Genomic DNA, 13,608 nt, shown 5'->3' on the forward strand with positions numbered 1-13,608 from the left:
ATATAGAGTCAATATGTATATAGATAATATAAACTCTAAATAATGTATAAAATATACATGTATGTATGTAAATAAATATATTAACTTAGTTACATATCATAAAAACAAATAATTCATGTTTAATTTGATATAGCGTAGTAATATAGATGGCGTATCGATTACATTTTATTCTTGTTTTTTTTTTTTTTAATGGAATGAAATAACCTAACTATTTTTGTTTAATAATTTTGTTAAGTTGAGTTGTCTTTTATGCATAATAATATAAGCATAAAATAAAAAAATTTAGAAATTTAATATTATATATAAATTTAATTAAAGGAACGTATGTTTATTTAATATTGTTCTATTATTGTTATCTATTATCCGTGAATATAAAGTGAAATTGAAGTGATTTTTCCAAATATGGGATTACCTCGTGTATATTTTGATATATCGGCTGATGATAAATCATTAGGTCGTATCATAATGGAATTACGAACAGATGTTGTTCCAAAAACAGCAGAAAATTTTCGCGCCCTTTGTACGGGAGAAAAAGGTTTTGGATATAAAGGAAGTATCTTCCATCGAGTAATTCCTAAATTTATGTGTCAAGGTGGAGACTTTACTAACCATAACGGCACAGGAGGAAAATCAATTTATGGAGAAAAATTTGAAGATGAAAATTTTGAATTGAAACACATTGGTCCTGGCATATTGTCCATGGCGAATTCTGGACCTAATACCAATGGTTCACAATTTTTTTTAACTACTATAAAGACTACTTGGTTGGATAATAAACATGTAGTTTTTGGTTCTGTAGTGGATGGTATGGGTGTAGTAAAAAAAATTGAAAGTTATGGTTCTCAAACTGGAAAAACTCATCAAAAAATTGTGATTACCAATTGTGGTCAACTCTAAAATATTTTAGTTTAATTATTTATAATATATTGTATACATATATACATAATATATATATATATATATATATATATATATATATATATATATATGTATATGTATATATATATTTTTTTTTTCTTATTAAAATATGCCCATTAAGTTTTATAAAAATGAACATAATATAGAACAAGCAATAACAAATAGAATAATTTGTTTTATATGTGAAAATAATTGACAATATATTATTTTCTTTCTTTGACAATATATTCTTTCATTTATATATTTGCATTAGAACTTGCATCATATAAAATACATCATTATAACTTGTAACATGCAAATAATTAGAAAATAAAAGAATATAAAAAATGAAAAGACTATAAAAATAAATGCACTTTTTTCATATTTCAATAAAATCTAAAAATAGTATAAATGAATTATTAAATTTATCAATTTTATATATATAAATTAAATTCTCAAATTTTACAAATATATTTAAATTTATACATATTCACACATTTATGTATATACATATATACAAAATACATACATACATTCATACAATTATATATATATATAGAATTATATATATATATATATATATATATATATATATATATATAATAACATATCATAAAAGAAAGAAAATTATTTTCAATGAATATAGTATTTCATATAGCAATTCATTATAGAATTAAATTCAGATATTAAATTCATAATCGAACAATTCAAATATGCAATAAGTGCATTAGCAAGTAACAAAAAAATTAAAGAAAGGAATTCTATTTTCATATTAAAATCTATATAATAACATCTAATAATATAAGAAGTCATAAATTGTTAAAATATCAATCTATGCATATGGGTAAATTAACCATGAAAAATATATTAAGTTCCAAAATAGAAGCGAATACTAAGAAAATGATATACATAGTAAGACAAATTATTCCAACAGATCGTGTTAATTTAAATTTGCCAACTAAAAGAGATAAATAAAGTACGGTAAGAGTAGAAAATAACGATATGGAGCTATAAACTAATCCTTGAGAATTAATTGTTACATAATGATTGCCAGGTTCTTTCGAAAAAAGTGCTGCTTTTAAAAACCAAGGTAATCCAAGGCAAAGCAATACATCAAATACATTTGAACCAATTGAATTACTGATGCCCATAGCTCCATGTCCTAAAAATTAGAAGAATTATATACTACATTTTATAAAAGATACAATTTCAATTCAAAAATATTAAAATAAAATATTAGAATAAAAAAAAGAAATAATCATTAGTTAAGAATATCAAGAAATTTTATTTTAAATGTAAATATGTATGTATAAAATTGTTGACACAGTATATTAAATACTCATTAAATACTCATTATACAAATAATATTAGCTATTTATATATGAAAAAAATGAAATAAATTTAACCAGATCCTAATAATATCATTTGACGTAACTATTATCATAATTTAACATATTAATATCACGATTTTTATTCGATACTTATTTTTTGATTTTTTATTCAATATTGTTTTTTGATCAATTTAACAATTATTATAAATGATAATGAAGGGTTCATCGATCGTTTTCTAATAGAAATAGCTTGTTCAAATAGAAATTAATTTTAATCGATTATTCTATGTTAATATTATATCAAAATATCAAAAAATCAACATGTAAAAAAAATAACATTACCTTGATTCGCAACAATAACACTCGACACAGCCTCCGGTACACTCATTCCTGCCGCAAGAAAAGTTAATCCCATTATAGAATCGGGAATCCTAAATGTATCGCCTAAAATAACATTAATTTATCATATAATATCAAATTTAGTATATATTTAACTATTTTTTGTATTTGATGTGCATTTATTATATATGTTCATATCATATTATATTTTTTGTAACTACTAACTATAAATATTTATTAAAAATAAAATTTGACCAATTAAATAGACGAAATTGTTTAGTAAAAATTAAAAATTATACATACCAATTACAGTAATGACCCATCCAACTATGTATGAAGTAGATGCTATCCATATTATGCACATAATAAAAGTAAGAGGATACCAAGATTTTAATGTGTTTCTTCTGCAATCGGGAATTGTGATGAGAAGCACGAAATTTATAGGCCAAGTAATCAACCACCAAATTCGTTCACATTTCGATTTTGGCCAATTCGTCATATTTACAATTTCAACTAGAAAACAAAAGAAATATTTTATAATTTTATAATTATAGTATTTAATTTATTAATAGTATTTATTATAGTATTTAATATTTTATAATTATATATATACTATGTACACTACACTATGTTTTTCGTTTAATCCATATTACTTACGCGATTCATCTTCTTCACTCGATTCTAATAAATTAATATCTATGTTTTTAATATCTGAAAGAATAAATAAATGATATTTTTATAAATAAAAATTAATTACACATAATTCACAGAATTGAATAAAAAATTAATCAATATAAATAATACCATTAGAAAATAAAGGAGTTTTTTCAGAAAGATTCTTATATTTTTTTTTTGTTCTTGTTACATATTGAATAAATTGATGTATATTACGATCGAAACACATTACTGAAACGATAAAAATTTATATATAATAGAGCTATAAAAACAAACAATCTATGCGAAAATATTTATAAATATATATAATGTTAAATATAATAATAAAATAAAACATAATATATATATATATATATATATATATATATATATATATATATATATATATATATATTACATATATAAATGTTTTCTTTAAATTATTATATTAAATTATATTAGAAAAAGTTTATATCATTATCGATATTAGAATTTTAAAAATATTTGAATTTTTAATATATTTTTTTACTTACTTTTGATAAAAAAAATAATAAAAAATAATGGAGAATCAATTTAATAATATATGCATATATCATAAACTTACCTAAAATATATAAAAAATATGAGAGAACAAGAATCAATGCTTCGTACCATTCAATACGACCATCTCGTAAAGTCAAAATTAATAAAAAAACAGTAATTGCATATGCAATAGTGTCTCGCGTTACAGGCCATGCTTCCAAGTTCAATATCTGCAAAGAAATTTACTTTAATTGTTTTTTTTATTTTTTTCATTTTTTATATATATATTTCATTTCACATATAATCAATAGCATTTCATTTATTGATAAATAAAAAAAATTATACCTGATTTGCAAATAAACCACAGCATGCAGGTACCGCTAATATATTGAAAACCGCAGAACCAACAATCGTACCAACACCTAAATCTCCCTCTGTAATAAAAGTACCTACAATATTAATGAATAGTTCCGGACTAGAAGTAGCTGTTGCCATAATCGTCGCTCCTGCGACATCTTCTGAAACGTTAATCTCTGAAAAATTAAATATATATAATGATTTTAAAAATATTTTTTTTGTAATTTTTTTTCTCCTTTGAGAATTAAAATTTAAAAAATTTCACTTTTCTTTCTTTATTTTTTTTAAATGAAAGTTATATGTAACTTACTATCGCAAATTTTTTTAATTGATGGCACAAAAAAATCATCACAAACAATAGCAAGTAATAAAAACATATAAATTGCTATTACAAAATGTATCAATATAAATCCCAATTGTCTTTGTTCTCGGGTAAGACCATCAGATGGAAATTCTTTGATCGCTGGAGGAGTACAATTTTCTGCTCTGTTTTTTCCAGGTTCAATAGTAGTTAATCCAATTTGTAATAATTTTCGAAATTCTTAAAAAAAATAGTATATTTTTCTAATAATAAATAATATATAATATAATTTAAATTTATAATAATGAAATATAAATTATTAAAAAAAAACAATAATACTTATTTTTGATACAAATAAAATATAATAAAAATAAAAGAAGAAATGAAATATTTGAATAGAATATTTAAATCATATTATCTTTTAATTAAATAATATATATAAATTTCTTTTAAAATTTTACAAAATATATTATTTATATATTATAATATTAGTATCATTTATCTTATGTATCTATTATACACACACACACACATATATATATAATATATATATATATATATATATGTAAAATGTGTTACGTAATCATTCTGAATTTTAGTATCTCTATATCAGTTCCATTTTTTTTGTTCAACGTAACCATGAATTCGTATATATACATGCACACATTGTAATCATCGAATGTCTACATAATTGCTCTTTATTACCTATCTTTATTATTAGACATTCGTTTATTTTTTAAGACATAGCTAATCGTTATAGCAATAAGGGAGAAATTTAATTAAAACAACAAATGCAATGATATAATATATTTCCTATATATAAAACATATAAAAGAAGGGAAAAAAAAATTAAAAAAACGAAGAATTAAAAAAACAAAACTTACGCATATCCGTAGGATTACTTGCACTTGTATTATTTAGAAAAAATATTGATAAAATATTTATGAAAATCAAATATATTGTTGGAATAATAATCATGAAATATATTTTGTAACCTATCATTTGTCTGTGTTTTTTTATCATCGTAAAATCGTTATTTTAATTAATTAATTAGAAAAAATAATTAGAAATATTTCCTTTAATGATCGAATCAAAGATGTGACTTGCCGTTCCGTATGATACTAATTTTGATTCGCTAAGTCAAATCGCATCGATGTTTTTCGTTTACTAGTATTATCGGTTTTAACTTTACACAGATAAGATATTATACAGCTTATAAAGACATCCCTTTACTGATAATCCAACAATAGGAATTCTTTCTAATGGAAATCTTTAATTATCTATTAATTATAATATCTATTTATCATAATATATTGATTATATCTATTCTATTTTAATATCATATATTATAAATTTTATATATATTATTTTCATTATCATTTATTTTATATAATTATTAATTATATAAAAAGGTAAAACTATATTTATCTTTACTTTAATATATATTTCAATACTAAAATAATATACCATTTTTTGAAAAAAAGAATAAGAATTAATTTATTTCTTTCTCTTTTCTCTCTTTCTCTTTCACACATAAGCATGCATGCATTTTCCTTCGATTAAACTATTTAATTTTTAAATCAAATTATAACTAATATAATAAATGTATTTATAATTTTTCATTATTAATTTTATATATTTCTATATATAGAACACAATAACAATACTTATTATTTTTTAAATTATTTATTTTACAACACAGTTATTCTTTCTAATTGTAAATAATTTAAAATTTTTTTCTTCTATTTCTATAATTACTTCCTTTATTCATCATGTTATATATCTTATAATTAACATTTGTATATATTATTTATTATATTATTATATGTTTCTTTGAAGAAAATAATCAAATAAAAAGAAATTGATAGCTGTTAAAACAATTGAAAAGAAAATTGAAAGAATTAAGTAAAGCAAAATAGTTGATTGTCGGAATAGAATATAACATATACGATACGACGTTCAATTTTCAAGGAAGCTATAACGACGATTAGTGTAATGACAATTTCGCATTTTGACCGCGGCACGATTCAGCGGGCGCGATGCGCGAGAGATGAGAAGAGTTAGAGGGAGGGGCGATTCTAACAAACGCTGTCGGACTTCGGAGTAGTTGTTAATGTAGTATATGTGTGACAACGGGATTGACAACATGGATACGTCTGACTTAGGAGGAGGTTCGTTAAAATATATTTTGAATATTATTGCAAAAAAAATGTTTTTTTATGGTACAACAAATTTGATTGATATAAAGATAATTAGAGTGATGGGTTGTGCTTCATTGATGGTGAAAAATAGAATGGAATAATATTAAAGAATTGAAATTAAAGTATCGAACAAGGTGGAGGAGTCGTAGGAAGAGAAGGAGTAGAAGGAGGTGGAGGAAGACGAGGAGAAGGAGGAGAAAAAGAAGGAGGAGGGACAGCAGGATGGTTAGCATCAGCATTAACAGCAGCAATAACAACAGAGGAAAGACTAGAAGAATATGCATCATAAGGAAAAGCAAGATGAAAGAGGATAAGTATGGGGTGGAAAATGAGGCAGAGAAGAAGAAAGAAACAGGAAGGAAACGAATGATAATGCAAGAAGGAAAACTAGAAAAAACATTGCAAAGAGTGCATTTTAAATTAAATTAATTTTTCTATCTACAGATGTGTCGTGCGGTGCTGCATATTGTGCAATAATACTTGTGATTTAGTTTTTAATGATTATTATGAAGAAGTAAAAACAGAGCAATATATGTTAATTGAAAATAATTTTATATAGAAGATTTATCAAAGCATAAAGTAATATCGCGTAAAGTAAAATATTTATTCTTATAAATTAAATTATATTCATTATTTTTCTTTTGTGATCATTATTTTGACATGAAAATCGTGACATGCCATATTCAAAAATTTACAAAGCAATTTAATTGGCGAGCAATCTTGTTCTTTGCCCATATCCCCGCTTTCTTTTTCTCTTTCTCTTTCTTTTTTTTTCTTATATTCTTCTTTCTAACTTTCTTTAATGTTCTTTACTTTCTATTCTTTTTATTAATTTAATTTTAATTTCATATTTCATTTTTTATATTGCATGACATTTTTATATATATATTACATATAAAAATATAAATTTTTTAAAATTCTTTCGTATAATAACTTAATAAATCTCTTCTTTAAATGTCTTCTAATGATACATTAAAAAATTTGATTTATTTGTATCATAATATAATTTGCTTTAATATAGATATATAAAATATTTGCATGTTCTACATATGATTTTTGTATTTTCATCAATTATTATTTTTTCATTTAAATATGTTTTTTGTTAAAATATATGCGATCATGTATAATATTAGTATTACAATTTTTAAGAGCATATTCAAGAGGAAATGAATAAAGAAACGAATTCGAAAAATGAGCGATATTGTTCATAATGCTTTAAAATTCAAAATTCAAAAAATTTTAAATGTTAATATTTAGAATTCGCTAAAATTTTTTTAATAAAAATTCTTTTTCCTCTCTTTAAACGATTCATAAATAAATACATTGAAAGAAATATATATCAAATAATTGAAATGCAAATATTCAAAAATGAAGAAATAAAAATGCATAAATAATATTGAATAAATAATAGTAAAAAAACATTAATTACAAAAAGACAAAGAGAGATAAATTAAAAACGCTATTATACCGCATATATCATATATGATAAATTTTATTAATAATAAAAACACACAATATATAACAAAACTTTAATATCTTTTAAAAGAAGTATGCTCTATTCAAAGAAAAATCAAAAGATTGTTGATTGAGAATCAACGTTTAATGATTGATGATCGAGTCGATGATCATCGTTTGTTTCCAATGAGACAAAATGGTTCGACACCGAATGGTCAAGCCACGTTATATCTAGTTTATACGACGTACATTAGACATGAATGGCATCTCCTCTGCCAACTTGAATGAGAGCAATTTAACTTCTTTAGGTTGCTTAATCGGTAGGAAGTCACATCAACTATACAGCTGTGTAACCTGTACAAGACACCAATACGTGCATCATTTTCTTCATTACATCGGCTGTAAGAAGTCATAGGAGAAGAATTACTAAGATCTAAGAACGAAGGTGAAGAAACAAGGTCTTTCACGTATATACACCAATTATGGAATATTATTTTTCGAGTCAAATCTGATTTTTAATGATTGTGATAGATAGCTATATATAGCTATACATTAATTAAATTTTTATATTATTTTTAATTTAATCTAATAAATTAATAAAGGTGATAAAAATCAATACAATTGAAGAAATAATGTATAACTTGACAGTTTTGTTTTAAAAAAATTATTATATAAATATCTTAATATCTAATGTTATCTTTTATATGATTTTTGAATATACAAGTTTCAATATATGAAATCTATCAAAAGAATTACATTTACAATGATTTTAGTTAACAACGATTAACAAGCAATTGATATTAGCATCTCTTAAAAGAAAAAATTTAATGAAAACATGGAATTTTAAATGCAACAAATTTCTTACAATTTAAAATAAAAAATTCTGACAAAATATTTATTACTAATTTGAACATAATACAATGTTCATTAATTTATTTATCATATTAAATGATTTTTTTATTATTTTTATTATTATCAGTAAAAATACAAATCATATTTATGTTCATATATTCCATTTTTTCAATTGCTTTATTAACTACATATTATTACATATTATAATTACGTATTATCTAAAATTCTTATATAATTAATAGAATTTATGCAAAATCTACGTATAATCTCTATAATTTTATGCACACACATGTATTTATATGTAAGTTTACACATATTTGCAATATATACATATATGTCGAGAATTAGATACCTATAAGTATGCACGAAAATGATTTTCATTGAATTTTTCGTATAGCCAAGAAGCAAACGCTTGATAAATTTTAACATGAGCGATTATTTAAATCCTATATATTTTTATTAGTTCTGTGTTAACTATATTTCAATTTAATAATAATAATTTTAAGTTTTCAATTATAAAAAATAACAGTAGAGAAACGTGTAAGATAGTATATATTCTATTATTATATATATAATTATAAGATACATCGTATTATTCTTTATTTTATTTATTTATTTATTTAAATTTATTATCTCATTTCGAAATAAGATGAAAATTAAAAAAAGAATCGAAGATTTATAAGAATAATTCGCAATAATACAGAATTATATTACATATATATTTATTTCACTATATATATAATACATTTTGTATTCAATAAACGTGGTAATTGTTTATTTTTGTTACATACGATCATTATCATTATAGTCATTACATCATAGTAATTTCAATATCTTGAAATAAAAATTTTTTAAGAAATAAATTTAATAAAAAAACAATAAAAATCAATGAAATATGATTATATTTGTGATCTTTATAATTTTATTAAAGCGAATGCAACTAATTATGTAAATTCGTAATCACAGAACAAAGTATTTGATATTGTATCCAAATGTATTATATATATATATACACAAAGTATGTAAGGTCTTTGAAATTTATGTAATAGATTTGACCAAAATTGTATACTGGTATATAGACAAATATAGACAAACAATATCGATTTATCGAGAGTAATTTTTAAATTTTATTTGATACTTTAATATTGCAATAAAGCGTCCAATAAAACGTTTTCTTGAATGACAAAAATTTATTAAGTAATTGCACGAATCAATTAAGCGAAATATAATAGATAATTTTAAAAATAAAATATGTGACATGCAAGAATTCTATCCACCATCCTTCTCTTTCTTGCGATATTTTATATTCTCCTTCTTCGATACAGTAAAGAAAAAAATAGATGAAAGTAGAACAAAAATTAATGAGAAACAGAAACTAAGAAAAATAAAAAAATTGATAATTCATGGTGAATCATTCAATTGGTGATGATTTTGATTGATTGGAATTAGATATTTATTTTTTCGATTCACAGCAATTCATTTAATTAATTTAGTTTTAACGATATATGTATATACTTATATATATATATATATATATATATATATATACACATAAATGTTAAAAATTTTTCACATTTTAGGTACAAATTGTACACCTGCAGCAATAGAAGATTTTCCACACGATCTTTTCGATGAGAAACAAAGACAAGGAGGAGCTGTCGTAGTGCACGTAATCGTTTCGCTTTACCTGTTTATCGCGTTAGCAGTAGTTTGCGACAAGTTTTTTGTTCCCGCCGTAGAAAAGATATGTCATGGTAAGAACAATTGCAGCTATTCAATCTAAGTTGTTTATTAGATAAAAAAATAAATAAACGATTCAAATTTTTCAATGCTTCTTAATGTTTTGAAATTTCAATTTCAGCACTTTCGATGTCCAAGGACGTAGCAGGTGCTACTTTTATGGCTGCAGCAACGTCGGCACCGGAACTGTTCGTAAATGCAATCGGTACATTTATCACCGAAGGTGACATCGGTGTCGGAACAATAGTAGGCTCGGCTGTATTCAATATTCTCGCAGTACCAGCTTGTTGCGGTATTGGTGCTGGTATGGTAAGTTCCTAACAATCTGAACAATAACAAATCATCCCATGAAATTTTATTATTTAATTAAAATAAATTTAATAGCACATATATGTATTATATATATATATATATATATATATATATATATATATATATATATATATATATAGTATATTATAACTAAAATTATAAATATTGTATATATTAATTAAATATGTACAGGTAGTTCCTCTAGACTGGTGGCCAGTTAGCAGAGATTGTCTTGCCTATGGTGTTACAGTCGCTATTCTAATATGTATTATACACGATGAACGAGTAGAATGGTACGAAGCATTAACGCTAGTATTATTGTACATCGTATACATCGCTGTTATGTATTGGGATAAATCGTTCCAGCGATGCACACGATTTCGTACGCATAACGCTGACCGATCCTCGGATGACCATCGACATGCGACAGGTAAAAGTTATATTATTTTTGAAACGCAATAAAACAAATAAATTTTAAATAATAAATATTTTCTTCGAATAGATTTAAGTATTAATGGAGAATCATATTATTAATATTGTTTTAATCTTATAATTAGAATCAATTATTTTAATATATACGTATACGCATATACGTATATACATATATATATATATATTTTATAAATATAAACTCATATATGTCAGTATATATGTTATTCATATATATAGAATGTAAAATATATATATATAGAATATAAATATAATATATTAATATATTCGTGGAAAGAATTAAAGATCAATCAAAACAAATATAAAAGTTAATATAATCGGTAAAATATATTAAAATAAATTTATATTAAAATAAAAATCGGTTGAAGTTTATTTATTAAGTTATTAAGCAATTAAAATTTTTGATGATAGATGATGTTAGATGATACAAGATAGAATGATACAATTCTTCTCTTACATTTTCTTAATCTATCTCTACTTTGCTTTTATCTAATATAAATTTAAATTATTTATAACTTAATAAATAAACTTTAACTAACATTTTATGTAACATCTTTTATTCTTATTTTTATCTCTAAAATCGATTCTTCAAAAGTATTCTACAAATATATTAACACTTGTATATATATGTATTCATATATTTATCTGAAATATTTATATGTATAATTGCAAATGTATTGATTTATTTAAAATATTTTATCGAATTACAATTTCACTCCTTTCATTCTTTCAATACTATAGAAAGTATACAATATAATATGTTAATCCTTCTAGAAGACAGCACAGAAATTCACATGGCAAGATCTGACAAATTACAAACGACCGGTGAACAAGTCGAACATATAGATGTACCATTACAAAATGGAGGTACAAAAACACAAGAAGAAAATCCTGACCCTAGTAAGTATAATAGAAATTTAATTGTAAAAATTTACTATTTCCTAATTTAAACAAAGTAATAGTTGTTACATATAATGTTTAAATTTTTCAATGTTGCTTTTTGAGAAAAAAAATGAATAATAGCATAAGAAGGAAGAGGGAAAGGAAAGAGAAGATTAAAAAATGAAAAAATACAAAAGAAAAATAAAAGAAATCGAAGATGTTAAAATAGGAAAAAGAAAAAAAAAAGAAAAAATAAAATAAAATAATTGCATTCTTTTATTGTTTCAGATTATGAATACGAATTATTAGTATGGCCAGCAAGAGCTGGATGGATAAGAAAAACAGCATGGATTATGACTTGGCCGATTCATTTAATTTTTATGTGTACAATACCAGATTGTGAGAAACCACGATTCAAGAATTGGTTTCCGATAACATTCCTTATGTGCATTATTTGGATTGGATCCTTAAGTTATGTGGTCGCATGGATGATCACTATAATTGGTAATAAAAAAAGTGATATCAAGTAAAAAAAAAATTAATTTTTTTGAATTGGCTTAAAGAAAAGCTAATAGAAAAAAAAACAAAAAAAGAAAAAAATCATAATTTTTATTTCAGGAGATACTCTTAAAATACCAGATTCCGTTATGGGTATTACTTTTCTTGCTGCCGGTACTAGCGTGCCAGAAGCTGTATCAAGTGTAATAGTAGCAAAACAAGGTAAAATGATGTGCGAATATGAGAAAAAGATAATTCATTATTAGTATTCTATAATAATATCAAAATATATATATAGAAAGAGTGAAACTTCTTACATTAAATTGTTTTCATTTATTTTGTTTCAGGACATGGTTCAATGGGTATTAGCAATTCGATAGGATCGAATACTTTTGATATATTATTGTGTTTGGGTTTACCATGGTTAATCAAATCTTCATTTTCACCAACACAACCAGGAAAACATTATATCAGTATAAATTCTGGTGGTCTTGAATACAGTGCTATATCGTTGTTGTCGACATTAATGTTACTTTACATTGCTTTCGCTTCAAATAAGTTTCAGCTCGATAGAAAAGTCGGCCGAGCTTGTTTATGTATGTATGCTGTGTTTCTCATATTAGCCTCATTGATAGAACTCAATGTATTCTTCAGGGTAAATTTACCCACGTGCCAGAGGACGGTCAAATGATCTGAAATCAAAAGTAGACTTGCTTAATGATATTTGATACGGTGTTTAGTTGACCTTCGTACGTTCTCTTGAACTTACGAACAACATTGTGAATTGAAGAATGCTGTTTTACATTATATAAAACTA

At 23.4% G+C, this 13,608-nt stretch overlaps 3 protein-coding genes across 8 annotated transcripts; 2 read left to right on the forward strand and 1 right to left on the reverse strand.

Moving 5' to 3' along the window:
• Positions 1–256: 256 nt before the first annotated feature.
• Positions 257–937, forward strand: LOC724326 (peptidyl-prolyl cis-trans isomerase). Its single transcript, XM_001119897.5, has one exon. It carries the CDS (start codon positions 403–405, stop codon positions 895–897), a length of 495 nt encoding a protein of 164 aa, XP_001119897.1. The 5' UTR covers positions 257–402; the 3' UTR covers positions 898–937.
• A 586-nt stretch (positions 938–1,523) lies between these two features.
• On the reverse strand, positions 1,524–5,424 carry LOC412316 (sodium/potassium/calcium exchanger 3). Its single transcript, XM_016917454.2, has 9 exons — positions 5,286–5,424; positions 4,411–4,641; positions 4,089–4,276; positions 3,826–3,973; positions 3,372–3,473; positions 3,225–3,278; positions 2,871–3,080; positions 2,571–2,672; positions 1,524–2,059 (listed from the first exon to the last, which is right to left on the reverse strand). Exons 1-9 carry the CDS (start codon positions 5,422–5,424, stop codon positions 1,725–1,727), a joined length of 1,509 nt encoding a protein of 502 aa, XP_016772943.1. The 3' UTR covers positions 1,524–1,724.
• Positions 5,425–6,435: 1,011 nt separating this feature from the next.
• LOC411976 (sodium/potassium/calcium exchanger 4) lies at positions 6,436–13,608 on the forward strand. 6 transcript variants are annotated; one of them, XM_016917456.2, is made up of 9 exons: positions 6,556–6,572; positions 8,366–8,502; positions 10,490–10,663; positions 10,771–10,958; positions 11,154–11,391; positions 12,186–12,311; positions 12,582–12,797; positions 12,912–13,013; positions 13,139–13,608. In XM_016917456.2, the coding sequence occupies exons 4-9, from the start codon at positions 10,779–10,781 to the stop codon at positions 13,480–13,482; spliced, it is 1,206 nt and encodes a 401-aa protein (XP_016772945.1). In that variant the 5' UTR covers positions 6,556–6,572; positions 8,366–8,502; positions 10,490–10,663; positions 10,771–10,778; the 3' UTR covers positions 13,483–13,608. The 6 variants fall into 6 exon arrangements, with proteins under 6 accessions (XP_624828.2, XP_006572290.1, XP_016772945.1 ...); XM_016917455.2 differs by lacking the exon at positions 6,556–6,572 and adding an exon at positions 6,581–7,181; XM_006572230.3 differs by lacking the exon at positions 6,556–6,572 and adding an exon at positions 6,581–6,827.

Source organism: Apis mellifera, linkage group LG1, assembly GCF_003254395.2.
Source record: "Apis mellifera strain DH4 linkage group LG1, Amel_HAv3.1, whole genome shotgun sequence".
NCBI classification, from domain to species: domain Eukaryota; kingdom Metazoa; phylum Arthropoda; class Insecta; order Hymenoptera; family Apidae; genus Apis; species Apis mellifera.

Coding starts and splice junctions, on each gene's coding strand:
- LOC411976 (XM_624825.6), top strand. CDS start 6,524: ATGTGTGACAACGGGATTGACAACATGGATACGTCTGACTTAGGAGGA. Junction 10,664..10,770: donor CGTAGAAAAGATATGTCATG/GTAAGAACAATT, acceptor TTTCAATTTCAG/CACTTTCGATGTCCAAGGAC. Junction 13,014..13,138: donor TGTAATAGTAGCAAAACAAG/GTAAAATGATGT, acceptor ATTTTGTTTCAG/GACATGGTTCAATGGGTATT.
- LOC724326 (XM_001119897.5), top strand. CDS start 403: ATGGGATTACCTCGTGTATATTTTGATATATCGGCTGATGATAAATCA.
- LOC412316 (XM_016917454.2), bottom strand. CDS start 5,424: ATGATAAAAAAACACAGACAAATGATAGGTTACAAAATATATTTCATG. Junction 3,974..4,088: donor GTGGTTTATTTGCAAATCAG/GTATAATTTTTT, acceptor ATTTCTTTGCAG/ATATTGAACTTGGAAGCATG. Junction 2,673..2,870: donor ATGGGTCATTACTGTAATTG/GTATGTATAATT, acceptor ATGTTATTTTAG/GCGATACATTTAGGATTCCC.